The 24386-nt window shown below is 39.9% G+C and overlaps 1 protein-coding gene across 1 annotated transcript; it reads right to left on the bottom strand.

Annotated features, from left to right (window-relative positions):
• Positions 1-217: 217 nt before the first annotated feature.
• LOC107850414 (V-type proton ATPase catalytic subunit A) lies at positions 218-18053 on the bottom strand. Its single transcript, XM_016694914.2, has 20 exons — positions 17653-18053; positions 16262-16388; positions 16007-16062; positions 15854-15910; positions 15638-15749; positions 15320-15357; positions 15085-15186; positions 14402-14458; positions 14224-14295; positions 14036-14137; positions 13858-13920; positions 13647-13779; positions 13048-13154; positions 12192-12386; positions 12021-12107; positions 11732-11836; positions 1362-1459; positions 1203-1281; positions 860-948; positions 218-725 (listed from the first exon to the last, which is right to left on the bottom strand). The coding sequence occupies exons 1-20, from the start codon at positions 17728-17730 to the stop codon at positions 611-613; spliced, it is 1872 nt and encodes a 623-aa protein (XP_016550400.2). The 5' UTR covers positions 17731-18053; the 3' UTR covers positions 218-610.
• Positions 18054-24386: the final 6333 nt, after the last annotated feature.

Here is a 24386-nt window from a genome sequence, read left to right on the forward strand (position 1 = left end):
AGTCTTACAAGAAAGTCACTTATTAGCTGACAACAGAGCTAAAATGCATAGCTATCCTATTAGATGCCTCTGCATCCTGAAGCTTTCATGATTGTTGCTTGGAAAACAACACCCAATGGAACTTGATTTTATCGTAATTCATTTTCTATTGTGTAAACTAAGATGTTGAAACAACCAAACTGTAGACTGAAAAATATCAATCAAATGGAGACCAACATTTTCATGAGAGGTGCACCCTCAAGACTATTATTAATTATTGCACATCCGTTCAATAAATTAAAGAACAAACAAACATTGTACCCAAGTAATATCGCTTAGGTATAAATTCACAATCGCAGCTTTATTCTTCAAATCCAACAGATAAACTCAAAACTATAGATAATAATTACCTATTGGATAAACAGAGACACAACAACCATACAAAAGACTACTTGGCAAACACACATACTTTTGCCATTGACTTCTCTAGATTTCATGGATCCAGACGCCCATTGTGGATAACTGCACACAACTGACTTGATGTGTTCTTACATTGTAGAAGACCACAGAATTATTTGCTGCTCAAGAATTTGGTCGATCCCTACAAAACTGCACATTGAGCAAATCGTGATTATCGAGTCTCATCCTCAAGGTTTCGGAAACCAGCAATCAAATCATCATGAAGCTTCTGGAACTTTGCCACTAGAACATCCTCTCCTTCAGCTGGATCCTCGAACTTTTGGGACCTGCGTAAAATGGAGATGTAAAAAACAGGAAAAACTGGCAAGGGAAGGAGCAAGTCACGAGCAATGGGGACATATTTGCTAGACAAAATAATCTGATATCGTAGAACAAATTCCATGTATAGGCAGTAACTTACACCAAGCGGTAGAACAAATCTCCTAGACGGTGCTTAATGAGAGTGTAAGTGATTTTCTGTCCATCCATACCAGCTGCTCTTTCGACAGCCTGTACAAAAGATTATAACAACAAAAGTTAAAAGGAAATCAATAGGTTCAATTTTCTCTACTTACTAGTTACTGGTCTAGTAACAATTGTCCCAAAAGCTACCTAGGATCTTACTAAATGTGATAAAAGGAGATGTAAGAACATAACAATAACAATCATCATTTGTACATGGCATTATCTATAGGATTGAGAAAAATGCAGTCTGAAGGAAATACAAAAGGAAAATCTTGATGCATTCAATGCTATAATTTTACCTGGTTGGCCAAGTTATAGAAGTGGATGATGTTGCGCAACATCCAAACAGATTTGTAGAAAGGGCAGAACTTATCATATCTGTCAAGACAAAAAAGTGAGTCAATAACAATCCCAATTCCTTCTATAATATGGTATCACAGTTGATTTATATAACTTACGGCGTAAAAGCATTTTGTGCAAGGTAGTCCTCCCTCAAAAGCTTTGCAGTTTCCAAGGTAATCTTATCTGTTTCAGCTAAAGCATCCTTTCCCACAAGCTGCAGAAGAAGGCAAGAACCAATTTAGGATGTTCTGTAGTTCTTAGTCTTTTGGTTGTATTATGTTACAATAGAGTGTGAGTAATTCTCTTTTACAGCCAAAACAATCATCTTAATAACCTGAGTATATATATCAGTAGTAATAAATTAGATAAGAGCTGTGGACCAGCCTTGGAAACCAGATAAAAAATAATTTCAGTTGAATGGGTTAGGAATGGATTGATAGAAGGAACTAGAAGGGAAACAATGAATTTTGAAGTAGCACTATAACACCGTGTTAATTGCTGCATATTTGTTGAATATTCTTAATTTGAATTCCCCTTTCAGGTAGATTCTATATAAACTCATTCAAGATTTATAAAGGGTGTGCTGGAAAATAAGTGGTTTTCGTACTTACTATCAGTACGTAAGCAAAAACATTACCCTAAAGCATTTGTATACAATCTAGACAAGTACTATGAGATGTGGAAGCTACTACTGGGTAAGCGTGAAGATGAGGTGTGCTGGAGAGTAAGGAGTACATGACCAATGTGGAATGCCACTTGTGGAAAATGTTTTCCCTACTTCCACTAGGGCAGTCATTTTCCACATTTTAAAGGAACATGTTTTACTAGAGAAAATGTTTCAAAAATTTTGACCATCAGAACAAGGGAAAACATAAAATATTTTACTCCATGCCGAACGCACCCTAAGTGATCTGCAACTAGCTCCAACAAGACTGTAAAGCTCCACAATTATCTTTGCTCAAGGTAAGACAATAAATGATTAAAGAAGACGCACATAAAGGTCGCAGAGCCTGTGGCTTTCATTGCCATCCGAGGTTTTCAAATATCTACTTTTTTGTTAGTTAAGAACGTTGAATATGAATGTTCTATAAAAGGTCAGCCCAGTGCACTAAGCTCCTGCTATGCGGGGCCGGGAAGAGCGGACCCCAAAGGTCTACACAGCCTTACCCTGCACTTTCGCTAGAGGATGTTTCCAGAGTCATGCCTCTAGCAAAAATGTAGGGTAAGGCTGCGTAGAGTAGACCCTTGAGATCCGCCTCAGTTGCAGATTACTAAAACATAGTTGGCATATCACTTTTAGCAGACATTGCAATGACGGGGAAAAAGACAGAGCATGTGCTCTACTTCAACAACTACGAACCTACCGTATATGCTTGAGTAATCAGGATAACATTTATTGGGAGGGCAAGAAGAATGGCATGTTAACAGTCAGATCTTCTGCTCACTCTTGCAGGATTCACAGACTCATGTTAACAGTCAGATCTTCTGCTAACTCTTGCAGGATTCAAAGACTACTACTCTCAAGTGGCCTTGGAAACTGATTTGGTAAAAAGCAAAGCCCCTTACAAAGTTCAGTGCTTCACTTGGATAGTAAGTAAAATAGCACGTGTGACACATTCAAATCAAAAAAAAAAAAAAGAGGGTTTAACATCTGTAGCATATGCCCTCTCTGAGCAAAGCAATCAGAAGATGCAAACAATCTTTTTATACCTTGCAAGATTACTACAGAATTGTGGGACATGTTTTTACATATTTTGGGTCTAAGTGGACTATGCGAAGAGAGACACAGGAGCTTCTACAAGGTTGGTAAAAAAGGGGTCAATGGGATGTTCACTCAAGAGTCTGGAACACAATTTCAGAGACTGTTTGGTGGATTGTATAGAAAGGAGAAACTCGAAAAAAGAAAGGGGGGCAAATGTATCCACTCTTAAGTTTAATTGTATTTCTTTACTTTCTTTTTGGGGCAACATGCAAACATACATGAGAATGATGAAGGAGAAAACTATAGCTGATTTTATTATTCTCTTCACAATCTGTGAGAGCTACTTTTGATGTACTCGGTTGTCTATACCAACATACTCTTTAGGGAAAAGGGTCAAATTTATCCCTCCACTTTGAAAAATGGGCTAAATATACCCTTCATCATATTTTGGGGTCAAATTTACCATTGCTATCATACTTTGGGGCCAAATTTATCCCTCTACTTTGGAAAATTGGCTAAACATACCCTTGAGGTCATACTCTGGGGTCAGATTTACCCTTGATGTCATACTTTGGGATCAAATTTACCCTCATTGTTAAGAAACTTATCATGTGTGCCCTTTCATAATAGAAAAGCTCAAATCAGTGTTACATGCCTCATTTTAAAAAAATAAAATACATCTTAATCTAACCCCGTCTGATCCGACCCGAGCCACAAAAAAGACGCAAATAAATATACACCCTTCAATTTTGTTGGTCAAAGTTTTTCAACGAGTCATGAAAAATTGATCTGCATCAGTGCAAACACAGAGAAATATAACCCTCTCAGTCCATGGATCTACATCAGTGCAAAGCTCATAAAAAATGGTGTTTGACAGTCAAATGGATCCTAAGTTTACCAACGTTTCTCTCTCACCTAACGTTCATTGACCTGCAACGGTCGACAGCGACGGCGTAGCTACGCCGGCAACAGGTAAGGGCTCACCCTCCCGCGCCTCTCTCTCCCCACCCCCTTCTCTCCGCCGGCGGGCTTAGGGTTCCCGTCGGCTCGACTACGACGACGGGTAAGAGTGGCAGCTTTGGTCAAGAACAAGTTGGTACGAAGGCAAGCCAACACCAGTTTCCGGAAAGTTCCAGAGAACGCTCCGGCGACGCACCGACGAGTTTGTTCCAGCGACCAAACCAGCAGCCCACAAGAGTATTCCGGAGTGACCAGATTCAAACGTTTCTCTTGTTCGCGATTTGGGTTTATATTTTCTGAAACCTTTCTTGTCCATCCTCTTTTTATCCTACAGTTGTATTATATCTTGTTATCCGTCTCTAAATTCTTAAATCTTTCTTATTGGTGGTATATTTCTTGTTATTAATTTTTGGCTATCGAATTTTTGGACTCTAGTAAATTGGTTGTACAATTCATTATTCCTTGTTTTGTTTCCCTATTTCTGGCGCGTTTTGATAATCTGTTGTGCTTACGGTTTGCGTTAGAAGACATTCAATTGTTGTACTTGCAAGAAGCTAGAGGTAAAAGCATTTAGGAATAGATTTCGTGATCAATTTCTACTCGTCAGTTGCCTATCATTTTTGTAGAGTTTTGTGTTGTTTTTCCAATTTGATTTTTGGCTTCTAACCGGTAGTGGTGACTACTGCACATTGAGCCCTAATTTTAGTTTTCTGGTTCCTTTCTTGCTATCTTAGTGGTGCCGCTTTGCTTATTGGTGGATTATTGTTGTTGTGTTGTCTGGCTGCTGGGCCAGATTGTATACTTTGTGCGTGCCTTCTCTTACTGTTTCCGTACTGTTGCCGTGTTTGTGTGTTGGTCGGTTTAGGGGTTGTGTTTGGTTTTTGAGTAGTGGCAGGAGAGGTTGATGGTGGATTAGGGTCATGTCCGAGTAGGTTGGGGGCGATGGGCTGTTTTGGGAAGGGGTGAAGAGGGGAGGGCAGAGGTGGGTGTAAGGTATAGGTCAAGCGTTAGGGCTGAGGCGGTGAGGGGTGTTAGAGGTAGGCGAGAGAAAAGAGAAGATAGGTTGAGGGTAGGGTCTTGGAACATTGGGACCCTTCAGGGCAAGTCCTTAGAGTTGGTAAAGATTTTTAAGAAGAGGGGAATTAATATTGCTTGTGTTCATGAGACTAGGTGGATAGGTTCTAAGGCTAGGGATGTGGATGGTACAAGCTGAGGTACTCAGAGAGTGAGGGGCGTCGGAATGGTGCGGGCATCTTAGTGGATGAGGAGGTTAGAGGACAGGTGGTGGAGGTTAAGAGGGTCAGTGATAGGTTGATGAAGATTAAGTTGGTTATTAGGGGTTTTACGCTGCATGTGTGTAGTGTTCATGTGCCGCAGGTGGGCTTGGAAGAGGAGGTGAAAGCGAAATTTTGGACGAGGTGGTGAGAAGTGTGCCTAGCTCGGACAAGATTATCATAGCAGGGGACTTCAATGGGCACATTGGGGTCTGATCGGGAGGCTATGACGATGTGCATGGAGGTTTTGGTTTCGGTGATAGAAATGGTGAGGGAGCTGCTCCGTTGGATTTTGCGAGGGCCTTTGGACTGGTGGTAGTAAATTCGAGCTTTCCAAAGAAGGAAGATTACCTGATTACCTTTCGAAGCGCGATAGCCAAGACTCGGATTGACTTTCTGCTGCTTACGAAGGGGGATAGGGTGTTATGTAAGGATTGTAAAGTCATTCCGAGTGAGCATCTTTCGATCCAACACAGGCTTCTAGTGATGGATTTGTCTATCAAGAAGAGCAAGAAGAGAAGGGTCGGAGAGGGTCGGCCTAGAATTAAGTGGGGTGGCCTGACGCCAGTTAGTGCTCTAGAGATGAGGGAAAAGGTGGCAGGAATGGGGGTGTGGGAGTGCAGGGGGACGTGGATGTTATGTGGGATAGGGCTGCCAGCTGCATCACAGAGACTGCTAGAGAAGTGTTGGGTGTTTCGAGGGGCCAGGCAGGTCGTCATAAGAGGGACTGGTGGTTGAATGAAGAAGTGAAAAAGAAAGTGGAGATTAAGAAGGGGGCGTATGTTAAGTTGATTGGGAGTAAAGATGAAGAGGAGAAGCGGGCGAATAGGGAGGCTTACAAAGTAGCAAGGAAGGAGGCTAAGTTAGCAGTTACGGCTGCTAAGTCAGCCGCTTTCGAGAGCTTATATGCGGGGTTAGAGGAGAAAGGCGGGAAAAGAGGTTGTATAGGCTTGCTAAGGCAAGGGAGCAGAAGGGTCATGACCTCGATCAAGTGAGGTGCATTAAGGGGGAGGATGGTAGTCTTTTGGTGGAGGATCTGCACATTAAAAAGAGATGGCAGGAGTACTTTCATAGACTTTTGAATGGGGAGGGGGACAGAGGTATTGAGTTAGGGGAGCTGGAGCACTCGGAGGAGAGTCGTATTTTCAGTTTCTGTAGGCATTTTAGGGTTGAGGAGGTCAGAGAGGCTATTCGTAGGATGCGGAGGGGAAGGACGACGACGCTTGATGAGATTCCGGTGGATTTTTGGAAGTATGTTGGTGGGGCAGGTTTATGGTAGTTGACTGATTTATTCAATGGCATTTTCAAGAATGCGAGAATGCCTGAGGCTTGGAGGTGGAGTACAATGATTCCGTTGTATAAAAACAAGGGTGACATTCAGAGTTGCAACAACTATAGGGGTATTAAGCTGTTGAGTCACACTATGAAGATTTGGGAGAGTGGTTGAGCAGAGATTGAGGAGGGTCGTGTCCGTTTCGGAAAATCAGTTTGGATTTATGCTTGATGCTCGACGACAGAGGCAATCCACCTTGTAAAGAGATTGGTGGAGCAGTATAGAGAAAGAAAGAGGGATTTACACATGGTGTTCATCGATCTAGAAAAGGCGTATGATAAAGTCTCGAGGGAGGTCCTTTGGAGATGCTTGGAGGTGAAAGGGATCCCGGTGGCGTACATCAAAGCTATTAAGGACATGTATGATGGAGGGAAGACCAGAGTAAAGACGGCGGGAGGAGACTCAGACCATTTTCCGGTCGTGACAGGGTTGCATCAGAGATCGACTCTTATTCCGTTCCTTTTTGCGTTGGTGATGGACTTGTTGACGCGGAGTATCCAAGGCGAGGTGCCTTGGTGTATGTTATTTGCGGATGATGTAGTGTTGATTGATGAAACACGGAGGGAGGGGGGGGGGGGATGACAAATTGGAGGTTTGGAGGCAAACTCTTGAGACTAAGGGGTTTAGGTTGAGTAAGTCCAAAACGGAGTATTTGGAATTTAAGTTTAGTGACTCGAGGCAGGAGAACGAAGTGGTAGTGAGGTTGGACTCCCAAGATGTGTAAAAGGTATAGTTGTTAGGTATCTTGGGTCTATGATACAGGGGATGGTGAGATTGATGAGGATGTTTCTAACCGTATTGGAGCAGGTTGGATGAAGTGGAGGCTCGCCTTGGGAGTGTTGTGCGATAAGAAGGTGCCCCTTAAGCTTAAAGCTATAGAGTGGCAGTTCGTCCGGCCATGTTGTATGGAGCGGAGTGTTGGTCAGTTAAGCACGTTCACATCCAAAAATTGAAGGTGGCGGAAATGAGAATGTTGCATTGGATGTGTGGGCTTACAAAAGGGGACAGAGTTAGGAATGAGATTATCCGGGATAAGGTGGGAGTAGCTTCGGTGGAGGACAAGATGCGGGAAGGAATACTGAGATAGTTTGGGCATGTGATGAGAAGGGGCGTGGATACCTCGGTTCGGAGGTGTGAGAGGCTAGCGTTGGATGGCTTCAGGAGGAGAGGAGGTAGGCCGAAAAAATACTGGAGGGAGGTGATTAGACAGGACATGAAGCAGCTTCAGCTTAGGACATGACCCTAGATAGGAAGGCGTGGAGGTCGAAGATTAGGGTAGAAGGCTAGTGTTAGTGTGTGGGTTGTAGCTATCAGTCAGGAGAATCTTCTGTAGCCGGATTTAGTAATCATAGGTGGTGATTAGACAGGACATGAAGCAGCTTCAGCTTAGGACATGACCCTAGATAGGAAGGCGTGGAGGTCGAAGATTAGGGTAGAAGGCTAGTGTTAGTGTGTGGGTTGTAGCTATCAGTCATGAGAATCTTCTGTAGCCGGATTTAGTAATCATAGGTCAGTGTACATAGGTGCCTTTGGGATATGAGTGTGTGTTACTACTAGGAGGGTGTCCTATTTTCTATTGCTTAGTTCCTATTTTTCTTATTCCGTGTTGCTCTTATTTCCCGTATTTCATATTCTTGTGATTTTATTTTATTATTTCCTATTCTTTTTTTTGGTCATGTCATCCATCCCCTTGTTTATTATCCTTATCTTGAGTCAGGGGTCTATCGAAAATAGCCTCTCAACTTCTTTGGAGGTAGCGGTATGGACTGCGTACATCTTACCCTCCCCAGACCCCCACGCTGTGGGAATACACTGGGTTTGTTGTTGTTGTTGACAGTCAAATGCAATAGATTAGGCCCACTGATATTTTGCTAGATGATTGAGTTAAGGTCTCCCTGTGTGTTAGTCGTGACTTCTCTTTATCCACATATCTTTATATGCAATTTAGAGCTATACAATTTTTTCATCATGTCATTTGCTCAGAAAATTTATTCGCTGATTCTAGAATCTAGATACACATAGAATTGCATACCAAATTTTAAAATTCGAACATAATCAAACAAGAGCAGAGTTTGTAATCGGCATTTACTCTAGTTCCATACTTCTATATTATCCCATTTCGTTTTACGTTTTGTTCATTTGTAAAACAACCTTCCAACGCTGCACATTGAAAGAAATTTATTTTTGTTCATTGGGAAAATTCGACGAGCAGAATTGAGGAAAAAGTATATTTGTTTGTGTATTTTTGTGGATCGGATCGAATGAATTAGATTAAGATGTGATTTATTTTTTAAAATTGAGCAATTTAGCATTGATTTGGGTTTTTCTGTTAAAGGAAGGGTACAAGCGAAAAGTTTCATAACAATGAGGGTAAATATGACCCCAAAGTATGAAATCAAGGCTAAATTTGTCCCCAAAGTATGACGAAAGGAATTTTTAGTCAATTTTCTAAAGTAGAGGGGTAAATTTGGCCCCAAAGTATGACAGCGAGGGCAAATTTGGCCTCAAAATATGACGAAAGGTATATTTAACCAATTTTTCAAAGTAGGGGGGTAAATTTGACCCTTTTCCCTCCTCTTTATGCTGACTCTTATATATATTAAATTTTACCTTGTAAAAAACAACTTGCTTTGATCATGTTCTACTGTTTTGGCTTCTCTCTCTCAATAAAGAAGGCCCATAGAGCAGCCCATCGAGCCACAATTTCACTCTAAGCTCACTCCTTAGTATGTTGAACCTACTCTCTTCTTTGATATTCAAGCCTACTCTTCAGCTTGTTGAGCCTGATCTCTCTCTCTATCTATACATTAAGTCCACTCTTCAATCTTCTCAAAGAGAAAAAAAGAGAGAAATATTTAGTCTAAGTTTAAACATAAGAACCAGGTTACACGTGCAAGAAGGTGTTAGAGAAGTACAATTCTTTGTCATCAATTGTGTATGGGTTTCCAAAGGAGTTTATAATGTATTGCCCACTCTAACCATTGCCTTGAGATTCATTGAATTGAATGCTTAGATTCTTTTACATTCCCAATAGTTGCAAAGGTCAACAAACTAGGAAATCTATAAGAACTTTGACATACACTAAGGGACAAAATTGACCTAGCTATAACCAATTTCTTTTCCACGCAACAAAATCCCTGTAAGTATGATTTTCCTCCCTTGCAACATGACTTTTAAGTCTTACCTCCAAGGAATATGAACAAGGAAGACCGAGAGCACAAAGGCTGGCAAATAGCATTTGAGCAATGGATGTTTCTATGTCAAATTGCCAGACCAAATACAAGGGCAAGAAGGTTCACTAAAATAAAATAAGCTTGAAGGTAGAGCTAAATCAACCCACCCTTATTCCCTTCTCCTTGGTAAATTAAATATCGAGGTCGAGGAGGTCAAGAGAGCGATTCGCAGGATGCGGCGGGGTAGGGCGATGGGGCCAGACGAGATACTAGTGGATTTTTGGAAGAGCACTAGCGGGGCAGGTTTGGAGTGGCTGACAAGGTTGTTTAACATCATTTTTAGGGCGACGAAGATGCTTGAAGCGTGGAGGTAAAGTACGATGATTCCAGTGTATAAGAACAAGTCCAGAGTTGCAACAACTATAAAGGTATTAAGTTGTTGAGTCATACTATGGAGGTGTGGGAAAAGGTGGTAGAGTTGAGGATGAGAAGGATCGTGCCGATCTCTGAGAAACAATTCGGTTTCATGCCAGATCACTCGACCGCTGAGGCCATTCACCTTGTGAGGAGATTAGTGGAGCAGTTTTGAGAGAGGAAGGACTTGCATATGGTGTTCATTGATCTTGAGAAGGCATATGACAGAGCTCCTAGGGAGATTCTGTGGAGGTGCTTGGAGGCTAGAGGGGTGCCCGTGGCGTACACTAGGTCAATTCAGGATATGTATGATGGTGCGAAGACTCGTGTGAGGACGATAGGTGGAGATTCGGAGCACTTACCAGTTTTAATAGGATTGCATCAGGGATCGACTCTTAGCCCGTTTTTATTTGCCTCGGTGATGGATGTTTTGACATGACATATTCAAGGAGAGGTGCCTTGATGTATGTTATTTGCAGATGATGTGGTACTGATTGACGAGACTCAGGGTGAAGTTAATGATAAGGTGGAGATTTGGAGACAGATGCTTGAGTCTAAAGGATTTCGATTAAGTAGAACCAAGACGAAGTACTTGGAGTGTAAGTTCAGTGATGTGTCACAGGAGGTTGGAGCGGTTGTGAAGCTGGACTCTCAGGCCATTCAGAAGACGAAGAGTTTCAAGTATCTGCGGTCAATGATTTATAGCAATGATGAGATTGACGAGGATGTCACACATCGTATTAAAGCAGGGTGTTTGAAATGGAGGCTCGCTTCAGGAGTTTTATGTGATAAGAAGGTGCCCCAAAGCTTAAAGGTAAGTTTTACAGAGTGGTAGTCTAGCCAACTATGTTGTATGGAGCGGAGTGTTGGCTAGTTAAGAACTCCTATATCCAAAAGTTGAAGGTAGCGGAGATGAGAATGTTGCGATGAATATGTGGACATACCGGGAAAGATAGGGTGAGAAATAAGATTATTTGAGAGAAGGTGGAGGACGAGATGCGAGAAGTGAGGTTACGTTGGTTCGGGCACGTGATAAGGAGGGGTTCTGATGCTCCAGTGCGGAGGTGTGAGACACTGACTATCGATGGTTTTAGGCGGGATAGAGGTAGACCAAAGAAATATTGGAGAGAGGTGATTAGGCATGATATGGAGCAGTTAAAGCTTATGGAGAACATGACCCTTGATAGGTAAGTGTGGAGGAAGCGGATTAGGGTAGAGGATTAGGGGGTGGGAGTGCGTCGGTAATAGTAGGGAAGCGTTCTTTTGACTGGAGTTTCTTATTCGTGGTGTTGTGGCTGTAGTATTATCGTGTGTCTATTTTGCATACTGTACTAGTTTATATGCACTTATCTTTGGTGTTTGTAATACTGTTAGTTTATTTTGCGTACCGTACTAGTTTATATGCACTTCTCTTTTGTGTTTGGTATACTGTTATCGGTCCTAAGCCGGGGGTCTATCGAAAACAGTCTCTCTACTTCACCTGAGGTAGTGGTATGATCTGCGTACACTCTACCCTCCCCAGATCCCACTATGTGGAAATACACCGGGTATGTTGTTGTTGTGGTGGTGGTGGTGGTGGTGGTGGTGGTTTTATAACATAAAAATCAAGAAAAAGTAAAAAAGCACATACTTGAACAATTTCATTCAAGTCATCCTCCCTCTGCAGCACCTCACGGGCTTTTGTCCTTATGTCAATAAAATCAGGATCAAACTTCTCATAAAAGGACTCGAGTGCCTGAATATTTAAAAAATGTTGAGTCAATGAGAAGCAGTTTTTGGCCAATGGGCAAATAACAACAACAACAACAACAACAAACCCAGTGTATTCCCACTTAGTGGGGTCTGGGGGGGGGGGTAAGATGAAAAATAAGTTTCACATTTGCAGAATAAGCATATAAATGAGCAAAAAAAGAACATACCCCTGAGTATTTTGAATAGGAAATAAGCCAATTTACAGAGGGAAAGTGTTTCCTTTGAGCCAATTTCTTATCCAAACCCCAGAAGACCTGCAAAAGAATAATCTTAGAGAAAGCTGCCAGTGGCAGGAACCACAAAAAGTCACCAGTAATGAAGATAGTGTTTTCACTTACCTGAACAATACCAAGGGTTGCAGATGTAACAGGATCTGAAAAATCTCCTCCTGGAGGAGAAACAGCACCAACAATTGTCACACTACCAGTTCTCTCTGGTCCACCAAGGCACTTAACTTTACCAGCACGCTCATAGAAAGATGCCAAACGTGCTGCCAAATAAGCAGGATATCCACTGTCTGCAGGCATCTCTGCCTGAAAGGTGCAGAGTATCAACATATATGAAGCAACTACTAAAACTTATCTCCACATTTGAGAAGTAGTAATGTGAAAGATTCCTACTCTATTGAAGGAATTAAATAATTCAAGAGAGCATGCTCCCACAAGTGGCCACATTGATTGATATGGACTCTTATGGGGCATCAGATCACGTGTCAAAAGGCATATATGCTAAGAAATTAAAGAAACGTAAATTCTTTTCTCTTCCTTTAGGAGCAAACTCAGAAAAATCTAACCCAAGAAAGGATTAAAAAATTAATTACTGAAAGTCAAGAAATTAGTTTGAACCCCATAATCTCAACTGCAAGTCAGCACACACTTATCAGTAGACTCTTTAAGACTGCATGAATGGTACATTTTCACTCATGGTCAGTCCAATCCATTTAATTGTGAATATAAACAAAATCAGTTCTTCTTGCCACCGTTATTTTGTTGAGATTTGGATTTCACACAGATTTTAGTTTAAAATAATCTGTGCAAGGGGTGGGCAATACATTGAGTACTGACAATGCCAAAAAAATGAATAGAAGAAACCTTAAAGTATCAGCTGCCTAGAACAGGAGGACACTTTAGCAGTTGCATCTAAAAGAATGAAGAGGTTATTCAACTTATGAAACAGAAGGAATGACCTACTCACCAATCGACCTGAGATTTCACGTAAAGCTTCTGCCCAGCGAGATGTCGAATCTGCCATCATACTAACATTATAGCCCATGTCTCTGAAGTATTCTGCTATAGTAATACCTGAAAATCATAATGACACAAGCTGAAGAACTGCCTTTGTCTATCAACAAGTGCTTGCTATTTTTAAAGAACAAAAACCATCACTCGAATATAAGATTTAACACTTATTTCGGAATCATAGGACGCAACACCAGCAGAGAGCATCCACATGAACATAAACATACAAAGAACAAAGGGTACAACACCCTTTTATTTGGTATAAATAAACAGGTGCCACACCAGAGAGGAAATAGACTTATGTAAACTAGAAAGTTAGAGCCGAGCAACTTATACTTATTCTACAGGGCATTTTCTCATTCTTTTTTATCAAGAGCAAGAAAGCAAAGGCATTTTACAGAAAGCATCAATTGTCAATCACCCTGAACAAGCATCTACCACATTACAGGATAATTACATGATGAGATGAGATCAATTGGTAAATGCCATAATTAAGGACCTTTCCATAGGAGTGTTGAAATAGCAAGAATATTAGAGAGTGAAGAAAGTACCAACCTGTATAGATTGAGGCCTCACGAGCTGCCACGGGCATGTTTGAAGTATTAGCGACAAGTGTGGTACGTTTCATGACAGACTCTTCACGCCCATCAGGCAATGTCATTGTCAATTGAGGGAAATCCATAAGTACCTACAAAGAAGCATCTTCTGTGACGTGACTCAGGATAACCAGAAAGTAACTCGCAAATAGAGTGGGAAAATTCCATACCTCTGCCATTTCATTCCCTCTTTCCCCACAACCAACATACACGACAGTGTCCGAGTTAGAGTACTGCATTTATTATTAACACGAAACAATAACCTTAATAAGCTTCCCGAGGGATCACTTCTACTTTTGGGAAACTGAAATTAAGAAGGTAATTCAATGTGATAAATACGAGACTTGCCTTGGAAAGAGCTTGACTAATGACTGTTTTCCCACAGCCAAATGCACCAGGTATGGCACAAGTACCACCAAGCACTGAGGGGAACAGGGCATCGAGAACACGCTGTCATGTAATAGAGCAATTAAGCACAGATGTCTAAAATTCTCACATGAAACACCAAAAGAGGCCTAATATCTAAAAAAGATTACCTGTCCAGTAAGAAGAGGAGTATCAGCAGCTAACTTTGTTGCAACGGGTCTAGGAGAACGCACAGGCCAAGTCTAAAGAGATGTGACCAAGTTAACGTCAATATCCATGGCTGAAACTGTGATTAGAATAAACCAAAAGATAATCTATGGAACTCAATGTGACTAGAGTGTTACTAACCTGAAGCATAGTCACTTGCTTTTTGACACCTTGAAACTCGAGCTCAAGAACAGTATCCTGCAAGTGGGAAGAGAAAACAATGAAGTCTCCTGATATGATAGTCATTGCATTGCTTGCTATATCTTGAATATTCCTTATTTGATCTCCTCAAATTTCGAAAAAGATGGGCCTAACCGCAATCTTATTTTTTTTCTTTGATAAATAATGAATCTTTCCTTTTGATAAACATCTTAAACATGTTTCTTACAAGACACAAATCTTAACCATTAAAAAGATGTAACATGAATAGTATATTGAGCAAATCATACATTTGCAACCAAGTTTTAAAATGGGCACAGATAAAAGAAAAGCATTACTACTGGAGCCATTATAAGTGCAATATAGGACATAGATTTGCTTTCAGTAAATGGAGAAGATATCCTATTTTCCTTTTCCAAACAATAAATGCAGGCCAATTGGCGGCACTCTCACACACTAAGGGAAGTGCTTAATTTCCATCTAAATGATTCAAGTTGGACCAGCACTAAGACAGTCAAAACATAATTTTATCAGAAAATTACTTCAGACGCTATGTACAACAAAGGTAGAAATAGTAGTGCAGATCTAAACTACAAGCTTAATGAGACAACAAGAACAGTAACACCAAATATGTAATGTTATTTAAAGCTTAAATTTTGACATACATTCAAAGAGTATTGACCAGCTGGAGCAATGTAAGTGATCTTTCCCATGGCATCAGGAGGAAGAGCAACACGATGTTCCATTAAGCTGTTCTCAAAGACAGTCTGCCAAAAGAAAATTCACAAATATAATCAGACATATAGAAAAAACTGAAAACATGAAACAAGGATACGGAATATGACACTAGAAAAGTTATCACAAATTTACTTCAAAGAAATAAAGTTCATTAAAACTTACAGCATACAAATCTCCACCTGTCAAGAGATCTCCCTCACCTGGCACCAGGATATGATAATGAGCAAAGCAATTTTTTTCTTTTGAGAAGCAGAGTATTATTTCAAAGTCCAAAGTGTCTTACAACAACATCATCCCAGCGTAATCCCACAAGTGGGGTCTAGGGAGGGTAGAATGTACGCAAAATGTCCTTCTACAGCAACAACGTCCCAGTGTAACCCCACAAGTGGGGTCTGGGGAGGGTAGAATGTACGTAGACTCACATAGAGATAGAGGGGCTGTTTCGATAGACAAAATGTCCTTCTAAAGGTTACAAAATACCTATTTTCTTGGGCTGAAATTCCCATAATATATCCTTGTCCAGGGCCGGAACAGACACCCCACGAGGAATGTAGACATCACCAGACCTTTTTGCAATTGTCTTTAGTGGCCTCTGCATTATTGAGGGAGAATTATACAAACATCATGTTGATGTCATGGCCCTGACTTCACAATGCTTGAATGAAAAATATGTAAAGCACATTATCAGACCATTACCTGAATACCATCGAAGATGTTTCCCAGTATTCCAGGACCCAGCTCTACTGACAGGGGCTGTTATTTCAAAAGAACATCAAAATTTTGCAATGTCAAAATTTTAACTGACAGTCAAACAAAACAACCGAAATTCAAAAGAAGCAACTTTTTAACCTTGTGTGTACGTAACACGGGATCATTCACCATTAGACCAGCTGTTTCTTCATAAACTGCAAGGAAAGCAATTTTTCAAACAATTTTGCTTTTAGTTTCAGTCATGTGTTATGGAACTTTAAAGCAGGTCAATATCTCCCGTCTGCAAATACTTAAGCACAGGCAAAATCATGGAACAAGAGGAAGGGGAGAGGAAGATAAGATATTGCAGGGACAATGCTCTTTGCAGGAATAAAGAAATCAAGAACAATATACCCTGAATTGTAGCAGAATCTCCTTCCAGCCTAATAATTTCACCAATGAGATTGTCATGTCCGACACGAACTAGTTCATACATGGCAGCTCCCCCCATTCCATCAGCAACCACCACTGGTCCAGACACCTGTTACAGAGGACACAATGACAACCACATAAGATTTACTAATAACCATTTTCATAGCGGAGTAGACGACTTAATCATGGTAGGTGAACAGATGCTATCCGACAAAAATATGAAACCAGCAAAGATATCGGCAATAATAGAATTTAAGCAGCATAATCATCTACACTGCGGCAAAAAGAGAAGAGATAAAACATGGTTAAAATTATGAAATTTGTAATTTTCACATAAGGGGAGTAGCAATCACTACATCAAGCAGTGAAAAACAAAGTTCCTGTATACAAGCAAAGGCAAAAGCAGATTCTTTTTTTTTTTTAATAACCGTGGTGTCCCGGTTACTTCACCACAGCTCCACTATATCCACGCGATATTTATCACCTCCCAACAACAACAAATATAAGCCTACCAAGTAACTCTATCCATCAAGGCAAGGACAAATGGAAGAAATCACCTAGTGAAAAATTTTGTCTCTTGCTGGATTTTGAACTTGGAACCTCATGGTTCTCAACCCACTTCATCGACCACTAGACCACACATTTGGGTGCATAAAAGCAGATAATTTAATTGGTAAGAAATGGAAACAGCAGTAACAAAGACAAAAAGCAAATGTCCCAATAAGTGATTATAACAGCACTAATCAAAGTTGAAATATACTTCCTCCGTTATCTTTTACTTGTCACGTTTCATTTTATGAGAGTCAGATTGCATGAACTTTGACCAACGTTTTAAGATAGTATATTTTTTTTTTTGCATCATATTAATATGAAGACTTGCAACAAATAATATTTTTCATATAGTTTTCAAACTTCTAAACTTTAAATATTATATTAGTCGAATTCGATTTAACTCCAAAGATTAGTCAAATTGACTCCTCATACCCAAACCGTGACAACTATTTTGGAACTGAGGGAGTAGTTTTCATTTTCTTCAAAGAAGGACCGCTAATTTTAGCTAGTGTTATGGAAAGAGATCAGCTTCCAGATGTCTGATCCATGATCCACTCCTAATGCTTCAAGGAAAAGCTCCATAAGAATTTTTGAAAAAAGCAGCTGATGACTTATACAGCGAAGTGAAATCAGACCGATCCAACTAAATCCAGTTCGACCCAATTAGATCTCAAAAGTCCAAATACTATGAAAGAGACCAATCCAAAGTGCACACTACATGTATTGTCAAATCAATATAAACGCGTAAACGATCTAAGTAGAAGGAGAAATAAACTGGAACCACAAAAAAGGTGCAGATCTAAAGGAGATGGACATTTCACCTTTCTGACGTATCCGTACTCGCTTTCCTTTTCGGAATCCTCAAATGTAGTCATCGGACCTCCCATTATCGACGGCATTGTGATAGACTGATGTTAATATCCGATCAAAATTGCGGCAAGTGACAGGAGCAGGAAGAAGAGAGCGAGAGAGGGAGAGGGGGAAATAGCAATAGCAACAATTGATAAGAGGGGGCGCTTTGTTGTTCTAGTGATAGAACGAGCAAGGCAGCAACTCTCGCGTGTTTGACTTCAATTTCTATTGTTCATCCAACTAACACGTAGACACGTTCCCCGTGTGTAGATCTAATTACTTGATCCGCTTGCCTCACCCTCTAGTTAATCTCATCCTTACATGTGCAGTCTGAGGATTAATCTACAGGCGGTAGAGCAGTGGTGAATAAGTTTTGGCGAGATTAATTTTTTAAAATAACTTATTTTATCATCAGTTATTTTTTAATATATATAAGATAATTTATTTTATCACTAAGATATAAATAATTGAATAAATAATCTGAAAACTGGATAAATTAATCTTGCATCTTATTTCGGACTATTATACCTCACACCAAACAACTCCCAAAAGATCATTAAATGTGGCAATATTTTCATTTAGGCCTCATTTATCCAGATTGTTATTCCACCCTAACAAAAAAAATATTACTTTATTTTGTTCCGTTTGGCTATGAATATAAATTAAAGTTGTTTTGAAATTTTATAAGAGAAGTATGAGTGAAAACAAATAAACTTATTGTCACGTTTTCAAAGGCGAAATAGCTCGGTGGATCCTTGTACTTGTGCTGATTTGTAAATTAGACACTTCTACTTACACTTTTGTCATTGGACCCTTTAACCCATTAAAAACGAATATTTTAAACTTTTTTCTACATATATGGCATTACATTAATGATTTGAAAAATCGCGTGTTTTTCACTCGTTTTTCAGCTAGTAGGGGTGTCAAAAATTTTGCCTTTAATTTTCTTTTAAATTGCAAATTAAAAAAAAAAATCTCAACTTCTTCTTCTTCTTCATAGATCGTTGCCTCCTCCCTCGTCCCCCCCCCCGACACAACCCCTCTCTCCTCCGTCCCTCTACCCCCACCCGCACCAACCATTCTCCCTACCCCTGACATGATTTGAACCAAGACCTAATCATGTCGGGTGACTCAAGCCCAATTGGGACCGAAGAGCACCCCCAATACTCAATTATAACTGCCCTACACCTTAAGTAGGATGAATTTCGATCATATATATATATATATAACATAACAAAATGGAACAATCATAAATCAAATACAGTCAACCGATATCGACCATAATACGAATATTAATGTCAAGACTGACACTAATACCGACACTATCTATACCAACCCATTTTAGTCTCACAAAGCCTCTATCAAAATGTAAAACAGTATCCGATCGGGACATGCCCCCGACCACAGCCCAAACCAAAGTTTAAGAAATAACCAAAGTATGAAGACAAGATCATGAGATGAAATAGAGTCTTTCAAAGTATGGAAACTCACCACTTCAATCTAACTCTAAGTTGTTCCCGAATCCGATCACTAAGCAGGAGGAATAGTATGATCGATTCCCGCATCGCGTAGGAATACAACGCCCAAAGACGGTTTAGCGGGTGAATGTTAGCATACACTTAGAATAAGGATAAAATAATATCAATATTTAAAACAAAGTAAATAACTCTATGCATTCACATCTAAATATATATATATATATATATATATATATATTTATATAATCCATGTTGGGAAGGGAATCGGGTTTAGCATACATTTAAAATGATTAACCTGGGTTTGTGTAGTTTAACTGTTCTAGAACCACCCACGGGTTATATAGGTCCAGTGTTAGCCCCTGAACAGGTCCCAGTGTGTGTAGCCGCACGTACTAGAGATATCACAAGGGCAGGGGATTCTCGTGTACCCTCCACCCTCCATGATACATATATACAAGTATAACTTAAGGGATTCCCATGTAACCCATAAGTATATGATTACCATGACCAATTCTCATGTCGGAAAATATGAGTTTTCAGTGTCTGTCTATTGGACTCACACCTTCATGGTTAGTTATCACAACCCGCCATTATTTTCCAATTAAAATCATTAGCACAAAACCAAACCTCCAATTTCATATATTATTAACCAAGGCTATAAGAAGTGGTATCTCCATAACGACTATAGTTTGCAAGCAATTTCCTTAGCCAAACGCCTAAGGGATTCCCATGCACCCCGTAGGTTCTATTATTGAATTCACTTGGGGGGGGTTTCGTGTACACCACAAGGTTTTAAATCAAAGTCATGGTCACCAAAGCCTTACCAATTAGCCATTAAAATCATTTAACCAATTTAGGTTCCATTACCATATTATACCATGCAATGTTTTCAATGAAGGTTCATCTATGTAATAAAAGCATTCTCATAGGCATTTTAGGGCATATAGTTTTCAAAATCAAAATCAAGTACCAATTAACCATTCCCATGCAACCATATGTTCAAACCACCATTATAATATGAAAACCATAAGTGAGAACATGGGAAAACATAAATCAACCATTAGTAACCAAAACCCCCAACATATAATTCAAAACCCCAAATCATATCACAATTATGCCATGAAAATCATTCATAAAATATGTCTTTAATTGAACTAACAATGAGGGAGGGGTAACATGCCTTAGATTATGAAAAAGACGGAAATAAATCACCCTTTAAAGCCTTAATTGACCACCTTAAGAAAACCCTAGCCTTTGCTTAACCCAAGAGCTTGAGAGAGATTTGAGAGAGTTTTTGAGTGTTTAAGATTAGAATAATAGGGTAAATGAAGTCCCAATAGGGTTTTAGGTCATAGGGTCATAATTGGTTAAGAGGAAAAATATCCAGAATACCCTCAACTTAAACTGTAAAAATCCCCACAGAAGGATACGACTCCACCACCTAAACTGTACCCTATCATACGAGTGGTACCCACCACTCATATCCTAGACAGATAGTGGACCCTAACACTGTCTAATATACGACTACCAAGGCCCACTATTGCCCAAGCATATGACAAGTACCCTTAACCCGTACCCATAATAGAATCAAGAGGGGTTGAACATTGTCTAACATACGAATTGGACTATACCACTCGTACTCTATCCTCACGACTTTTGGTGAGCCACTTATACTCTCCAAGTTAAGTTACCAAATTTCAGATTAAGTGAAGAATCAACCGACTCATCACAAATCATACAACCCATACCCACCAAATTGTAACCATACTAGAAACTCACCCACCAAATACTAACCAACATATGAGTTGGGTCACCTGACTCGTACCCTCACCATACTGCTCATATGGTGAGTCGTATGATCAGCAGAAGATTTAAAGCCTTGGGAATTTTCCGAAGGACAGAACCCAGGGTGTTTCAATTCTCCCATACTTGGATCATTTATCCTCGAATGATGGACAAGGCAGTACAAGCATGATTTAAACCTCTACACCCCTATTCCAAACTTTAACTAAGTTAGAAAACAAAGATGCAAGGAATTCAATTTTTTTGTCCTTTAACAAAGTTTGAAAACAAAAGTATGATGAAGAACAGATACCTTCCGCATGAATTCTCAGAGTAGAAAATAGGAATGGATACTTGAACTTCGTGTCCTCTTTCGCTTCCCAAGTAGCTTCTTCAACCTTATGGTTCCTCTGTAGAACCTTAACCGAAGTTACATCCTTGGTCCATAATCGACGAACCTGCCAATCTAAGATCTCAATCGGGACCTCCTCATAAGACAAAGAATTTGAGATACCAATATCTCTAACAGGCATAATTTAAGATGGATCACCCACACACTTCCTCAACATAGAAACATAGAACACTGGATGAATGGATTTCAAACTAAAAGACAACTCCAACTCATATGCAACCTTACCAACCCTTCGCAAAACCAAGTAAGGACCAATATACCGGGACTGAGCTTTCCTTTCTTACAAAATTGCATCACTCTCTTTATGGGAGACACTTTTAAGGACACCCTATCCTAAACCTTAAACTCTAACCCCAAACTTAAACTCTAACTCTCTTCGCCTCATATCCGCATAGGATTTTTTAAAACTTTGGGTAGCCTTAAGCCTATCTCGAGTCACCTTCACCTTTTCCATGGCTTGGTGAACCAAATCCAGTCCAAACATCTCATACGACACAAACTGGGGCCTTATCGTAATGGGTGACCCAAGTTCGATCGAAATCGGAGACCGCCCACGTTACCCAACCCAACCTCCAGTCGCTTGCCCTGAGTTGGCTGAATTTCGAACATATATCAAGATAGCATAACTATCCAGATTACAGACTCTAGGATAGGTCTATTATCGAGACCGACCCAATCGAGTTTGACCGTCCCATACCAACCATCCAACAATACCAAAACAAACCAAAACATAGATCTAACCATAACCAAATAAGTTCTATTAATAATTAAATATATAACCCCAAAATGAAATATGATGTAACAACGAGAAATTTTGCCCAATGCGGTCAATTATAATACTAATGTCAATACTAAGGCTGACACCAATACCGATTTTACCTATTCCAACCCATAGTAGTTCCAGAAAATCCTCTAACTAAAAGAATACAGATATCCGATTGGTACATGGCCCTAACCATATCCAAAACCAATATCCATAAGTAATCTAAAGTATGAAATAACATCCATGAAATAGAGCCTTCCAAATAGATGGAAGCTCACCACTTCAATCTAAAGATGACTCCTGAATGTTCGAATGCTAAGCAGGAGGAGTAGAACAGTCGGTTCTTACATCGCATGGGGATACAGTCGCCCGAAGACGAGTTAGTGGGTGAATTCTAGCATGAGCTCAGGATAAGAATAAAATAATGGTATTTATAAAACCAAGTAAAACCATCCATATGTACGCAAACCATATATACATACATACATATATATATATATAATCGTGTCGGGAAATGGAATCGGGTTTAGCATGCCATTAAAACCTTTACCTAGGCTGCGTAGCTCTGTCGTCCTAAACCACCCACGGGCAATATGGGTTCAGCTGTAATGCCCCGAATCTGGTACCCAGAATGCTACACGGTGCTCATGACCCCGAAGGACCACAAGCTAACCCATGACTGATATTTATAACTGAGCACTAAATAATATATTGTAAATATGTGGAATATAAGATGCAAGGATATAAGGTTCAAAACTAAACTAATACAACGTTAGTAATGGGGTATAACAATACCCAAAACTAAAATAAACTATCTGAAAACATGTTATAGTCTGAAAGCCTCTAAACTGTCTGAAATTTGTGGAGTTGATGGGACATGTCCCCAACTAACTCTGAACTACTGAAATAATAAAGTAATAAAATAATCATGCTATCCTCGAATGATGAGGACTCACTGCTAGTCTGGCTGCTGAAAGTCTGACCTACTAAGAATGCTCGGGAGCTTGTGCTTCTAAATCTATGGTATAAAATACCATAGCGTAAATGGGTCAGTACGTTGAATGTACTGGTATACAAGTGAGGTAGGCTAAACGCAAGGGGTTCATATGCATGAATAATATAAATTGACTGACTAACATGAACATAAGAATACATGCATGCATACGTAACTATAACTGAGATCGTGATAACGCTGAATCATGAATTCTAATAACATGGATTTACTGATATCTAAGTACTAATACTGGGATACTGAATGACTAAGTCTATTGAGTACTGAGGAATTGATATCATATTATTGATAGAGGAATGACTGGTTTTTACAGTTCTGATTATGAAGAACTGGTCTGATTGACTGTATATGACAGTCCTAAAACTAAATACTGATAACATGAGTTTCATATAATTAATATACTATTAACTGGGTTCGTGATAACATGATTACTGAGTATAAGTACTGATAACATGAGTGACTTTATCTGACAGTCTTGATACTGATGGAACTAGCTGAGTTCTGTACTGTACTGAGTATCTGACAGTCCTAGATTTCTTTAGAATTAAACTGAGTTCTATTTTTGAGACTGGATCTGAAACTGAGACTATGGGAGGTAATCATCTAACCGATATGACCGAAACTGATTGGTGGGGTCCAACTTGTAACCGCAGCTGGAAGGGTATCAGTACCGTGCCACGGGTAAAGACAAGCTATGAGGTAACCCTCTGTGATGGAATGCTCTTTCGTCAGCCCTCCTGTAGGAATAACCCCAAATGAGATGTATTAGTAGCCCTACGCATAGGGGTACATTTCAACCTACACTGGCTATGTAGTTCTGGAATGCAAAGATTGCTTCTAGGGATCATACCCTCCACTGAATAACAAGTGAGTCCCCATCCTTGGATTCACTCAGTGCTGAATCCTACTCCCAACTGAATAGACACTGGATTGATTATAATGAATTGAACTGTTACTGATGGTATTATTTACCGGATCTAAACTGAGTTCGCTGAGTTTTGTTGACTGGCGAAATGCTACTGAGATCTGAGGACCGACTGAGGGTACTAAAGTCACTGAGATTTTTGGGGAATACTGAGATTACTGAGATTGCTGAACTACTGAAATTACTGAGATTTCTGGAAGAGAATGGACCGATACTAAATTTACTGAGTTTTCTTGAGTCATGAAACTGACTAATTTCTATTGATCATGGCTTGACTGAAATTATCGTAAAAACATGACATGACTCTAGGCACACAACTAAATTATCGGGT

The sequence above is a fragment of the Capsicum annuum genome, chromosome 12, assembly GCF_002878395.1.
Source record: "Capsicum annuum cultivar UCD-10X-F1 chromosome 12, UCD10Xv1.1, whole genome shotgun sequence".
NCBI lineage: Eukaryota > Viridiplantae > Streptophyta > Magnoliopsida > Solanales > Solanaceae > Capsicum > Capsicum annuum.